The sequence below is a fragment of the Oryctolagus cuniculus genome, chromosome 12, assembly GCF_051225735.1.
Source record: "Oryctolagus cuniculus isolate XC-2025 breed Fujian yellow rabbit chromosome 12, ASM5122573v1, whole genome shotgun sequence".
Lineage (NCBI taxonomy): Eukaryota > Metazoa > Chordata > Mammalia > Lagomorpha > Leporidae > Oryctolagus > Oryctolagus cuniculus.
This window is the reverse complement of record NC_142878.1, coordinates 10,187,670-10,201,820: the sequence shown is the minus strand read 5'-3', so window position 1 is coordinate 10,201,820 and position 14,151 is coordinate 10,187,670. Positions and strand designations below refer to the sequence as shown.

At 57.5% G+C, this 14,151-nt stretch overlaps 2 protein-coding genes across 7 annotated transcripts in view; both read right to left on the bottom strand.

Moving 5' to 3' along the window:
• LRRK1 (leucine rich repeat kinase 1) overlaps positions 1 to 6,134 on the bottom strand; it is a 134,587-nt gene extending 128,453 nt beyond the window's left edge. For 3 of the 6 annotated variants that reach the window (XM_089311165.1, XM_089311169.1, XM_089311171.1), the window contains exons 1-2: positions 5,993 to 6,134; positions 970 to 1,191 (exon numbers count right to left, since the gene is read on the bottom strand). In XM_089311165.1, coding sequence (XP_089167291.1) covers positions 970 to 1,150 — 181 coding nt within the window. In that variant the 5' untranslated portion in view covers positions 1,151 to 1,191; positions 5,993 to 6,134. Of the gene's footprint in view, positions 1 to 969; positions 1,192 to 2,844; positions 3,097 to 5,992 lie in introns of all 6 variants that reach the window. The other 3 variants (XM_089311167.1, XM_089311168.1, XM_089311166.1) reach the window with 3 other exon arrangements.
• A 5,483-nt stretch (positions 6,135 to 11,617) lies between these two features.
• ALDH1A3 (aldehyde dehydrogenase 1 family member A3) overlaps positions 11,618 to 14,151 on the bottom strand; it is a 33,544-nt gene continuing 31,010 nt past the window's right edge. The window contains exon 13 of the mRNA XM_051822933.3: positions 11,618 to 13,507. Coding sequence (XP_051678893.1) covers positions 13,435 to 13,507 — 73 coding nt within the window. The 3' untranslated portion in view covers positions 11,618 to 13,434. The remainder of the gene's footprint in view (positions 13,508 to 14,151) is intronic.

The following is a 14,151-nucleotide window of genomic DNA, read 5'->3' as shown; positions in this document are numbered from 1 at the left end:
AGTTGGCCCAGGCCCGGCCAAGGCAGGGTCGGATGGCAGTTCTGCGAGCTGCTGACCCTGGGCAAGCGTGCAGACCGCTCTTACCTCCAGTTCCCCAGCCATAAAACAAAGATACAGGCGGCGTCTTCACAGTGGTTGTGGGGATGAAAGGAGGTGTTTTTTTTTTTTTTTTTAAGCACTGAAGTTAGTTCCTGGTAGGTATGAGGAGATTAGCGCACTTCACTGTTACAACATCCAGGATGTTCTATTGGGGTTCAAAGTGGTGCAGCTCTCCTGCAAAGTTGGGCAATCGCTGTAAAGAGGCTTAAAAAGGTTCAAACCTGATGAGCCGACTTCGGAAAATCTGACGCGGGGAACAACCTCAAAGCCAGAGTGAACAGCAGGGAGCGAAAGGAAAACAAGGGTCTGGTGAACACCAGTCTACATGGTACGCGTTAGTCACTGGTCACGTGACCGAGTGGCCCCTGGGTGAACACCGGCGAAGAGATGCTCGGAGAGAAACAGCAGGATACGAAGCGACGCAGACCTCACAGGTAAAGCGAAGTTCAAAGGCAGCGCCTTCAGTGCCGAGAAGGACCGGGAAGAGCGCGGGGCAGCGGTGCCCGGAGCTTGCGCCTGGTGTAGGGCACTACGGGTGATGTTTCTCTTACTTCCCTTTCCACATTGTTTTCTTTAATACATACGCATTATTTTTATAATGCAAAACCAAACCCCATTTAAAAAATAATAAAGCTCCCATAGCCCACACGCAATGATGGCTCCGTTCTTTACGTCTTCAAGGCCACGATACTTCTTGTACACGGCCCCTCAATCTTGAGAATTTAACTGAGACCCTTAAGATGTCTGATGAAAAGGCCCCGATGATTCAGGTGTCATCTCCTTTGCTTGAAACGCCCTCGCTCCTCTGTGGCCGAGACTACCGCGAGGGAAAGCCGGCGCCCACGCAGGTGCAGCCAGCCCTGTACTTACCACCGTGGGTCTCCATGGTGCGCTCCGGACACACGGCTGACCCCTCCGACCCCACACACCAGTACATGCTGGGAAGGCTCTGCGACATGCCAGCCATCGACCCTGGAGACAGCGGGTCTCTGAAGACAGGTGCCACCGCGGTCACTGCTGCTGCCACTGCCCGTGGGGTGGGTGAAGGCATGGGAACACGGTCATGGCTGAGCAGGAAGCTGGGTCATCCTGCTGGCAAAGAGCAACATCAAATCAGAAAGCTGCAGCAAGTGTTTTCCTGCACCCTGCCAATACCGACTGTGACAAGGTCATGCACCCTACCAATCCTGTGACAAGGTTTCCTTCTCTTTGCAACAGGTCTCTTCCCAGGCCATCACCAGGAGGGAGGAGTGAAAAAAACAGAGTGCACCCCACCTCCCATCTTCACACTGGGTTTCCATCTTGTCTACCTGAGAAGCAATCACAAAACATGTACTTGTACAGGGTCCCTCTCAGTCAACACACATCGCAGTGCCAGGGACACACAGGGTCCTCCCTTTGCCCAGGACAGATTCTTCTGAAAGCCCAGAGCGGGACAGGAAATCTCACAAGGGGAGGCAGGTGAAAGGCCCCAAGAGAAAGGTCTCGAAGGAATCGCGACTGGTGAAGTCAAGTTAGCGGGAGCTTTGGGGGTTCACAGAAAGGCGCCCCACAGGTTTTACCCCTTGCTCCCAGGGGACGTTTGGCAATGTCTGGCCATATTTTTGGCTGTCACAATTTGGTGGTGGTGGGGTTGCTACATGTACAGAGTTAGGAGGGGTCAGGGACGGTGCTAAACATGCCACAGTGCACAGGACAGCTGTGCGCAACGCGAGCCATCTGGTCCCAAACGGCTCCAAGGTGGAGAAGCTCTGAGTCAGAGGAAGAGGAATCTAAATCGAGAAGTGGGCGTCTGCAGAGCGGGGAAGACGCCCCTCGGGACATCCAGGTCCCAGTCTCAGTTCTGTTCCAATGCCAGCTTCCTGCCCGAGTGTACTCCGCGAGGCAGAGTGACGGCTCCAGCAATGGGGCTCCTGCCACCCCTGTGGGGGACTTGGACTGAGTTCCTGGCTCCAGGCTCTGGCACCCACTCAGGGTCACTTGGGAATTCAACCATGACAAAGAGTGTGCAGTCACTCTCCACGCAGGGCTGGCGGGTCGCTGGCCGCAGTGGCAGCGAGAGGACTCGGCTGGCCTGGGGGTCCTCCACTTGCCCGATTAACACACTCAACAAGATGCTGGCTCCCCCCACAGCTGGTGCCGTCCAGACGGTGCCCGAAGCGGCGTGAGCCCTGGGCAAGCTACAGAGCAAAGGCCGCAAGGGCACTGGAAATCTCTTATCCCAGAGCCTGGCAATCAGGAACGTGGCCAAGTGGCGGCCTCTTCAAGGCAGAGGAAGGTGCAGGAGCAGGCCACACGGAGCCTTGGTCTCGCCATGAACCAAAGAGGGAAAAGTCTAGAGAAACGGTATGTGGGTAACGCCTGAGCAGGACCAAGGGGAAGCCGGGTTGGCAAAGAACCCGATTCGGAAAATTAGCTGGAGATGGGGCCGGGGGGAGCCGGCAGCCAGGGAGTCAGGATGAGGGTGCAGAAGCTGAGCAGCTCCGTGGCCGCCGGCCTCTGGACACCCCTCTGAGAAGGGCGGCCCACAAGCACCAGGTGCCATTTGAAAAGCCCGAGAGGCAGACATTCCTTCTGAAAACAGAAGTGCCCCAGCACACACTGCATTCAAGTTTAAAAAAGACTGCAAAGTGTTTCAGGCTAAGCCTCGCCCAGGACACGCTGTTCCCCTTTTCAGTTTCCTTTTGCAAATCGCTCTACCGAAGTCGGATTCTGCTGCTGGAGCAATTTTTAAATGATTCGTACTTTGGCTTCAGCTCCAAGGTAGAAGCATGAAGACGAGGTAGCTCAAGATTGCTCCGTCTTTGTCTGCAAGCAGATGTGTGCTTCCTCCAGCTGCATCTGGGGATGGACCACGCAGCAGTGGTGGCCGTAGGTGACGCACTTTCTTTTCTTTTCGAAGTCTCCACAGAGCACCAGGAGGTCTCCTGCAGCCATGTTTGTCTTTATCATTTTTTTTTAAACTTCACCAATTTCCTTTGGCCAACTCTTAACTACCTGAATTCGTGAGTAAAATTAAATACTTAATGGAAAACAAAATAGAAGCTTCCATTCACCCTACCTTGTTTTCCCCAAGCCCTTTCTGGGAGGAATGGACTAGTGAGTCTTGAAGCTGGGAGGGGGGGCAGACAGCTCAGTAAGCTAGCTGCCCTAAGGTTTCTGACGGGAGAAACCCAGGTCTTTTTCCAGAAGGTTCTGGGAGGAGGGGGCCGACAATACCAAAGTGTTAGAAGACCCTTGCAGCCGGCGCCGCAGCTCAATAGGCTAATCTTCCGCCTTGCAGTGCCAGCACACCGGGTTCTAGTCCCGGTCGGGGCGCCGGATTCTGTCCCGGTTGCCCCTCTTCCAGGCCAGCTCTCTGCTGTGGCCAGGGAGTGCAGTGGAGGATGGCCCAAGTGCTTGGGCCCTGCACCCCATGGGAGACCAGGAGAAGTACCTGGCTCCTGCCTTCGGATCAGCGCGGTGCGCTGACTGCAGCGGCCATTGGAGGGTGAACCAACGGCAAAGGAAGACCTTTCTCTCTCTCTGTCTCTCTCACTGTCCACTCTGCCTGTTTTTAAAAAAAAAAAAAGACGACCCTTGCAAGTCTGGCAGGTCCTAAGTGCTTTTATTGTCCAGCTCCCACGTGAATCAAAGGGCCAGGTCAAGGTGGCTGGTCCACAGTTCCAGATGCCAGCCGTTCCCTCCGTACTGTTCGTGACCCTCGATCGCTACTGGTTTGCCTACAAACCTAAGTGTAATGGGTTTGTGAACACCAACATATAATGGAGCTGCAGGCCAGAGAAGCATACCGTTCTGTCACAGCTCGGCACGCAACGGCTGGGAATGAAAGTCCTACGCAAGTCTGGAACCACAAACGAGGGCGTCTTCAAAAAGTTCATGGAAAATGTGGCTTATAAAAAACACTATGCATGAGCCAGCACTGTGGTGTAGCGGGTAAAGCCGCTGCCTGAGATGCCGCATCCCATATGGATGCCAGGTTGAGTTCCGGCTGCTCCACTTCACCCAGCTCTGAATCTACGTGGGTAAGCACTGGGGGATGGCCCAAGCGCCTGGGCCCCTGCACCCACGTGGGAGACCCGGCGGAAGCTGCTGGCTCCTGGCTCTGGCCCGCCCAGCCCTTTGGGGTATTGAACCAGCAAATGAAGAATCTCTCTGTCCCTCCCTCTCTGTAACTGTGCCTTTCAAGTAAATAAATATATCTAAAAAATTATGCATGGTTTTCAATATTTTTGCATCAAAATAAACATATGTTTTAATTCCATGTGGCACATGTTTGCAGTATTCTTGTATAAGTTATGCTTGTCCAATCATCAGTCACCATAGCATAGCTAGCCACAGTGGTCATGCATACTCAGTCACTGTAACCACCACTGGGCACTGGGCGTCTCCTGGGGACCCTGCAGAGGGCAACACAGACCTGGTCCCATCCCAGGAGCTCCAGTGAAGACCCTGAGGTGACAAAGAAGACATAGAAGGAACGCACAGCCAGTGGACTTGCAAGATGCGTGCAGAGAGAGGGGTGTGGAAGAGAGAGGGTGGCAACGGCAGGCCATCTAAGGCCACGCGTGCAGCCAGGGCCAGCAGTGCAGAGGCCCAGAGCTGGACAGTGACCCAGCCAGGGCAGCCGGGGGATGGTGGCCTGGGGCTCTGGACAGCAGAGGCCGGATTGCCTGGGGGTGTCGGAGCAAGGGGCTCCCTGGATTTCATGCCAGTGGCGAGGCAGGAGACATGCTGAACAGAGGGCCAGCACTGTCCTGTGCATTTGTTATTTTAAAACAAAATCACTCTGGCCGCCAAGGGGAGCGGGAGCGGAAGGGGGCTGTCACCTGGGAGAGGCTGGGGCCTGGACGAGGAGGGGCAGACAGGGCACAGTGTGGGACACCCGCTAAAGACAGCACCTGGACAATGTGGGCAACTGTGGGGCTTCCACCTGGGCCTAAGAGTGCACTTGGGGGGGGGGCTTACCCCTCCCCCAAAGTGTGCTTTGGGAACAAGCTAGGTGCAGGTTAAAATGCAGTTAACTCTCTCTCCCTTCCCTTCTGGGCCACAAGCGAGCCTAATGAGAATCAAATCATAAAAGGTGTCTAATGCCAATGTTTTCCCAAATCGGGCACACTCTAGCGGTTCCTCTAATTCACCTTGTTACCCGTGAGCGAGCGGGAGTTTTATATAAATAGGGTGCCTCCGGCTAGAGGTTTGCTAAAAACAGAACCGAAGGCCCCTGTTTTTCCACCGTGGCAGGGGAGGTGACTGGGGGTGGGGGGAACCTTCACGGCCTCCAACTCCGGGAGGGCAGGTGGGCGCTGGCACCGGCGGCCCACCGCCTTCCAGGGTGGACCCCCAGCCTGCCCGCACCCCTTTCTGGGGTCTGCGCTGGCAAGGTCGCCCGCAGGCTCCAGGGTCGCAGGCAGAGAGCCAGGCCCCAGGGAAGGACGCGTGCCGCAGACCCCGGGGAGGGGGAAGGCGCCCCGAGTCCCTTCCCGACACCCGCGCGCGCTCCAAGTAGAGGCAGAGGAAACCGCCCCGGTGTTTCTCGCTTTTGCCTCTTCTCGCCGGCCGCCCTGGCCTTGGCCTTGTCCAGCACGGGGTTCCGGGGTTCCCGCACGACCGCGCTCCCGCAGGCTGGCGGGATCCGGGCTCGGCAGGAAGAAGAGGGGCGGCAGGGGAGGATCGCCCCGCGCCCTCCGCGCCCCTCGGGCTGCGGCCCGCGGCCCCTGCGGGAAAGACCACCCGGGCCCGACCCTGCAGCCGCTGGTAGCGCGGGGCCTGGGCTGCGGGGCGCGCCGACCCACGGGCAGGCAGAAGCGGTGCGGACGCGGACGCTCGGCGCCAGGCCCGGCAGCAGGAGGCAGCCGGGCCCTCGGGGGGCGCGGGCCGGAGCGGCACTTACCTGCTGCGGCGGCGGCGGCGGGGTCGGGGTCCGGCCGCGCGGGGTGGGCCCGCAGGACAGCAGCCGGCCAGGGCCTGGCAGTGCCCGCGCCCTGAGCCCCCCGCGCCTGGGGCCGCGCGCCGGGGCCGGGCCGGGCCCAGACGCACTTCCTCAATCCTGCGGCGGGCGGGCGGGCCGCGAGGGCGGGCGGCGGGCGGCGCGCAGGGCGGCCAGCCCTCCCACCGCGGGCGCCGGCAGTCCCCGCCTCAGTTTCCCCCGCCTGCAAAGCCGAGGCGATGCAGAGCTTGGGTACTGACGCTGGAGACGTCCGGATCCCCGCGCCCTCATGGGGCCGGGCGCCCTGCTTGATCCCACGCGGGGCGGGGGCGCGCGGAGCTCCGCCAGGCACCCGCAGCCCCTCGGCGGGTGGGCCTCCAGCGTGCGTGTCGCCCCGCGTCCCGCCCTGCTCCTCGCGCGTGGCTCCTTCCCGGGCGGTGTAGGGAGAGGACGAGGACGGAGAATGCGGATTGTGAAAGCAAGCAAAACACCCCTGGATCTGGACGACTTTTGCCCCTGCCCAAGCCTGCATTTGGATCCCAGTTCCCGAGAACTCTGGCGCCGATGGCGTGTGCCGTCGGGTGGCGCACGGATGCCAAGGCGCTGCCAAGTGGGGGACCGTTTCTAACCGTCCGCTCTGGGGCGGGCAAGGAAAACTCGGTGGAAACCGGCCACTCGTGGCGCCTCGGTCCGAGGCTAGTGTCCACGCGCCCCTGCTCCCTGCGCCCTCCCGGGAGAGAGGCAAGGCCGACGGCTCGGGAGCCAGCCGCCCCGGGCTCCTCTCTCGCGACGTGGCGACGCCAACTTCCCGGGGCTTCGCACACAGCGCGGGGACAATGCGCCGCCCCCCTCGCCGCGGCTGCAGGGTCCCGCACGCGCCCCGGAGCGGGTGGGGGGCTCGGGGACACCCGCAGCTCCGGCCTGTTCCCCCGAGGCCGCCCTCCCCGCAGAGCGGGCGCAGCGTCTTGGTCCAAGTCTCACGCCACACGGCGGTTATGGCAGAGCCCGAGACGCCTGGAGGTGGAGACGGACGCAGAGCAGGACGCACGCGCGGCCCCGCCACCTAGCGCCGCCTCGCGGGATCGCCGGACCCGGGAGGGGACGTGGCCCGGCGGTGCCCTACTTTGTCTTTAAACCCGCTTGGGGAAATGTCCCCCGGGGTGGACCCGCGGATGGCCCGGTTCTACCCAGCCGTGAGCTCTGTCCGTTAGGCGCGCTCAGCCGCAGCGTGGCCTAGAAGGCGCAGACGGGGGGTCACGCTTCGCCTTCTTCCTGAGGTCGTCTGACCCAGGACCCCCGAGGACCCCACACCCTCCCCCCAGGCTGGGAGAACTCCTGCAGCCTGAAGCCGGCTCCTGAGCTCGCGTCTCCGCTGAAGACCAGGGCCGGACCTCCCGCCCGCCTGCACCTGCGCCGTCTCCCACTGGGCACCTGCCGCGCAGGCACAGCGTCCTCTCCTTGTCCACCTGCAGGCTCAGGTCCTGGCTCCGAGCGAGCGAGGAACAGCGACACTGGGGAGGCGGCACACGACCTTCCAAAGGGCCCACTTTATTATTCATTTTTAAAGTTGTATTTATTTTTATTTGAGATGCGGAGCAGTAGAGAAAGGTTGAGAGATCTTCCGTCCACTGGTTCACTCCTTGAACGCCCTCAGCACCCGGTGGGGGGTGCAGGATGAAGCCAGGAGGCCAGAACTCCACGCAGACCTCCCGCTGGGGGGCAGGGACCCAAGCACCGGAGCCAGTGCCTGCTGCCTACGGGGGGGGGGGTGCCTGTTAAAGTTGGCCTGTGCCCCGCCCCCGAGTCCTGGGGACAGGCGCCTTGATGTGGGGATGTGGCCATCCCAGGTGGTGGGTTAGCCCCGCCCACAGTGCTCACGCCAAAGGGTCTGTTTGTAGAGAGACATGCCTCCACATACCTCCCCCACACACCACACACCGCACAGGTACCACACACACACACCACACACACACACACCACCACTCCCCACATACACCACACACTGCACAGGTGACCCACAGTCACCCCAACATAACACATACCTCCCCCACACACCATGCACACCACATACCACACACACCACACACTGCACAGGTGACCCACAGTCACCCCAACATAACACATACCTCCCCCCACACACCATGCACACCACATACCACACACACCACACACTGCACAGGTACCACACACACACCACACCCCACATACACCACACACACCACAGTCACCCAACATACCACATACCTCCCCCCACTCACCATGCACACCACATACCACACATGACACACTACACAGGTACCACACACACCACCTATACACATACCACACACCACTGCCACATACACCACACACATACCATGTACACCACACATACCACACACCACACACTACACACATACCACCCATACACATACCACACACCACTCCCCAAATACACCACACATTGCGCAGGTACCACACACACACCACACACCACTCCCCACATACACCACACACACACCACCCACAGTCACCCCATCATACCACATACTCCCCACACACACCATGCACACCACATACCACACACCACACACTGCACAGGTACCACACACACCCCACACCCCACATACACCACATGCATATCACACACACACCACCTACAGTCACCCCAACATACCACATACCTCCCCACACACACCATGCACACCATGTACCACACACACCACTCACTGCACAGGTACACACACACCACACACACATACCAAAACACACACCACCTATACACACACCACCCATACACATACCACACACCACTGCCACATACACCACACACACACCATGTACACCACACACACCACACACCACACACTACACACATACCACCCATACACATACCACACACCACTCCCCACATACACCACACACACACCACAGTCACCCCAACATACCACATACCTCCCCCACACACCATGCACACCACATACCACACACACCACACACACACAAGTACCACACACACACCACCCATACACATACCACACACCACTGCCGCATACACCACACATCACACAGGTGACCCACAGTCACCCCAACATACCACATACCTCCCCCCCCACACCATGCACACCACATACCACACACACCACACACTGCACAGGTACACACACACCACCCATACACATACCACACATACACATACCACCCATACACACACCACTCCCACATACACCACACTCCCACATACACCACACACACCACCACATACCTCATACCTCTCCACAACCCCATGCACACCACATAGCACACACACCACACACTGCACAGGTACCACACACACCACACACTACTCCACAAATACACCACACACATACCACACACCACCCAGTCACCCCAACATACCACATACTCCCCCCACACACATCACACACACACCATGTACACCACATACACACCATACACTCCCACAGTTACCCCAACATATGCCATACCTCCCCACACACCTCCCCCACAACACCCATACACATACCACACACACACACACACATCATGCACACCACATGCACCACACACTGCACAGGTACCACACCGCACACACACCACCTATATACACACCACAAGCCAGTCCCCACATAGAGCACACACACACTACCCACAGTCACCCCAACATACCACATACCCCTACACCACAGTGTCACCTTAACATACCATATACCTCCTCACGCACAGCACACACACAACACCCACACACATACCACACACCACTCCCTACATACACCATGACACCACATACACACACACTACACACACCCCCAACATACTGCATACCTCCCCCACCACATACCACACCACAAACCACTCCCACCTATACGACACATACCATACATATACCACACACACCCCCACACCACCCACAACCCACACACACCATGTATACCACACACACACACAATACCAACACATAACATATACCCCTTCACACCATAAACATACATGTATACCGCATACACAATACCACCCACATACCATGCATGCCACATACCTCACTGCCCACACATAACATACCCCCCCACAACCATATATCCCACAGGTACAATATCACACCCTACAACCCCCCACATCCCCAACACCGTGCACATCTCCCATGCAGAACATATACACGCATACCACAACCCCCAATACCACACACACCACATGGCACACTACCCACACATACCACACCCTCCCGCACACGCATCACACACATCACACACAAATACCATACTCCCACAACACACACACACTATATATCACACACACAATACCACACCCCCACCATGTATCACACACACCATATATCACACAAATCTCACACCTCAAAACCCCCACCCCACACAACACACACACACATCTCCCATGCACAACACATATACACATACCACACCCTCCCACATACACACCACACATCATGTATCACACACAATACCACACACCCTCCATACCCCCACACACAATACCACACCCTCCATGCCCCCCATAACATACATACCATGTATCACACACAAATACCACACACCACACAACACACACACATCTCCCATGTACAACACATACACACATACCACACCTACACTCACAATACCACACACACACACACACACACATCACCACCTATGTGGTGTTCCTGGAAGGGGTCCTTTCAGGGAGTCCTGCTCAGGAAAACCAAGTGAAAATCCCCTTTTCTTCTTCTTTTTTTTTTTTTTTTTTGACAGGCAGAGTGGACAGTGAGAGAGACAGAGAAAGAGAAAGGTCTTCTTTTGCCGTTGGTTCACCCTCCAATGGCTGCTGCGGCTGGTGCACTGATCCGAAGGCAGGAGCCAGGTGCTTCTCCTGGTCTCCCATGGGGTGCAGGGCCCAAGCACTTGGGCCATCCTCCACTGCACTCCCTGGCCACAGCAGAGAGCTGGCCTGGAAGAGGGGCAACCGGGACAGAATCCGGCGCCCCGACCGGGACTAGAACCCGGTGTGCCAGCGCCGCAAGGCGGAGGATTAGCCTAGTGAGCCGCGGCGCCGGCCAAATCCCCTTTTCCTATGATTTTCTGCCCACTTCCGGATCAAGACGGGACTGTTCCTAAATACATTAAAACACATACACACCAACACGGGCCTAAGGGTGCTCTGATACGAGCCACCCTGGGGAGGTTTCTTACAGGGGTCCTGCTCCCCCCCCCCCACCGTGGCCACAGCAATCTGGGCTCTTGACCTAAGTGCACAGGTGGAGGTGGGCCAGCCCCGTCAAGTCCGAGGAACACTCCTGACCCAACCTGTCAGCTCACCGAGGTCACGGGCCTTAGAAACAACCTGGACCCCATTCCTACACCCTCAAGTTAAAATGACAGCTACCTGTGCACAGGCCTGGGGGATGCAGGGTTGTCCCTGTGCCCTGGGCAACCTGCGCCCTCTCAGTATCCCACGCCCACATCAACATCCCTTCTTGACGAAGACAGACAGCCGCCATGAGTCTTAGCCAGCGATGGCAGAGCCATCGGTGAACCCGCATGGCCACACAAAGCCCTGGGCCTGCCTGACCCATGGAGCAAATGTAATTTTATTCAAAAAAATCATCCACACTGCTTTTCTTTTCTTTTTTTTTTTTCTTTTTAATAAGCCATTTAGTACAGAAGGTCTCAGAAAGAAAGAGGCCCACCACAGAATTACAATGGGTTTGGTCACATGAAAAACCATTTCTCAGATATCTGATTTTATGTTATTGCTGCTGCCTGGATGAACAATCTGCAATTAGCATCAGAATTCCCAGTCCAGTAGATTTTTAGACCATACCACAGGAGTAAACCTTAAAAGAAGTGAAATCTAACACTAAATAGATTTCCATTGCTAAATACAGTATTTTACAGAAGGTTAAATATACCACCTCTGTGTACTTACAACTATAAAAAGATACATTAACTATAGCAATTATAAATAATGTAGTGTTTCATCGTAAAGGCATTATTGTACAAGGAAAGAATGAGAACCTTCCAACGTCTCACTGTCGTGGTTAGCGTCTCTAGTCACGTGATAAAATACTGCAAATTCAGTGTATGAAGCCAAATCCTGGTTTAGCAAGTCGCTGGCCGTCTACATGGTGTGCGCTAACTGAAGGAGAGGAGGTGGGTTTCCGAGCGCGGACCTTGGACGAGGGTGCACAGGTGACTGCCCACGTGGCTGGTCCCACGTGGGCTTCATTCTGCTGTGACCCCTCCAGCGCATTCTCAGCCGTAAGCACTGTTTTCCCAGAGGACCACTCGTGTATGGGGACAGCACAATTTAAGCTGGTTGTGGTTTTGCAGCCACATGGCAATGCTCTCAGCTTCCCAAGTGCAGGCATGGAATTGCAGATCACCGGGCTGCACCAGGGAAAAAAAAACTCCACGACCAAGTCTCCCGGATGAAGACCCAGGGCCTCCATGGCACCCAGCGGCTGCCTGTTAGCTCATCAGATGCTCCCATCAGAACAGGGGTTGGAACAGGCAGAGCTGCAGGCACACAGCGGCTGCCTGCGCTTCACCGACCTCAGATGGGCGGAACGGGACATCGGCAGAGCCAAGCTGGGCAGGCTCAGCAGGAACCACCACGAATACGGAGCGTGGTGTCCGTGTGCCATTTGTAAAAGCAAGTTCCAGCTCAGCTCGGATTCGCCGGAAGCGGGGCTTAGTTGTCCCAGGACTTGCCACGGGCTGCGGCGTCCTTGGCGACAGAGGTGACTCTAACCATGCTTCCTGCCTACGCAAGTGCTGGTTTCAGGGCCGCCATGACAAGGGTGTTACAAGCCCTGTGTGCTGCCGCCTTGGTCCCATCCCAAAGGCGGCGCTGGCTTTCGGCTGAATCCCAGGGTTCATGTTTGCAGACTCTGCACTGTGCATGCCCAAGGCCCTGGCTACCCTCCCATGGTCCACCCTCTCCAGAGACGCCCAGCATTGGATATGGGGGCAAAACTATCCCCACTTTTTTTTAAATTAACAGTGCTACTCCTCTCCCATGCGTGGAACGGTCCCACCCTTTCCCCAGAGAGAGGGGCTTGTTCTGTGGGCAGGGCACCCAGAGGCCACAGGTGCAGGGCTCTGCGTGCAGAACAAATCCCTCCTGGTCTGGAGCAGCTCCTGGACATTTCAAAGGCCACTTCCTGTGATCAGAGCCCTGAGTGTCTTCAGTGTCTCCCAGCCCGGGTCTCAAGGGGAAATGGCTCCCCGGCCCCCTCCCCAGGCAGGGCTACGGCTTCCCGTGCAGTACGTGGGCCTGGCCACAGCTGGGTCCGCGAGACACCCGCGCGAGGGGAAAGTGAAAGTCATTCAACTCCAGCAGGATGGACGCGTCCAGAAGCAAACGTCCTGGGCAGGGCGGCGGTGCCGAGGTCCGTCTGTCCCAGGGGTGAGGAAGGAGCCCACCTGCCCTCAGGGGCTCTTGTCGTCCAGCTTGATGGTCACGGTTTTCACTTCTGTGTATTCGGCCAGAGCGTATTCGCCTCTGTGAGCACAGAAAAGAACAGAATTCAAGCAGGGCGCCAGCACGCGGTGCCTCTCGGGTGCATTCATTAAAAACATTTATCAGATGGCCCCGACAGTCAGGGCTGGGCCAGGCCCAAGCCAGGAGCCAGGAGCTTCTTCTGGGTCTCCCATGTGGGTGCAGGGGCCCAAGCACTCAAGCCATCCTCCACTGCTTCCCAGGCCATCAGCAGGGAGCTGGACCGGAAGTGGAGCAGCCCGGACTCGAACCGGTGCCCAAGGGAACTTTCTAATGCTCGCTAACTCTGTCCGTGGCTGGGGTCTACCCAAAGGTCAGACTGTGACTGCCCGAGAGAAGCGTGCACAGCCAGACGCACTTGCAGGCACCGGCTGCAAGTGGAAATGCTGATATCTGTGCAGGTGCCGCTTTTGAAATATTCCAAGGGCTGAGGGGTTGAGGGGCTGTCGTTGCAGAATAACAGGGGCTACAAAAGAGGTGAGTCCCCCTGGGGTGCGGGGGCAAGAGCCTGCGTGGGTGCAGGGGCGGCGCAGGCAGCGGAAGTTACACGGCTCTGACGGCTTCAGGATGGCAGTTTGGAGCCGCTTCGAAGGACAGAGGGAGGTTGAGGCCGAGGCTGTGCACTGGGCCTCAGGGCCCCTGGTCCC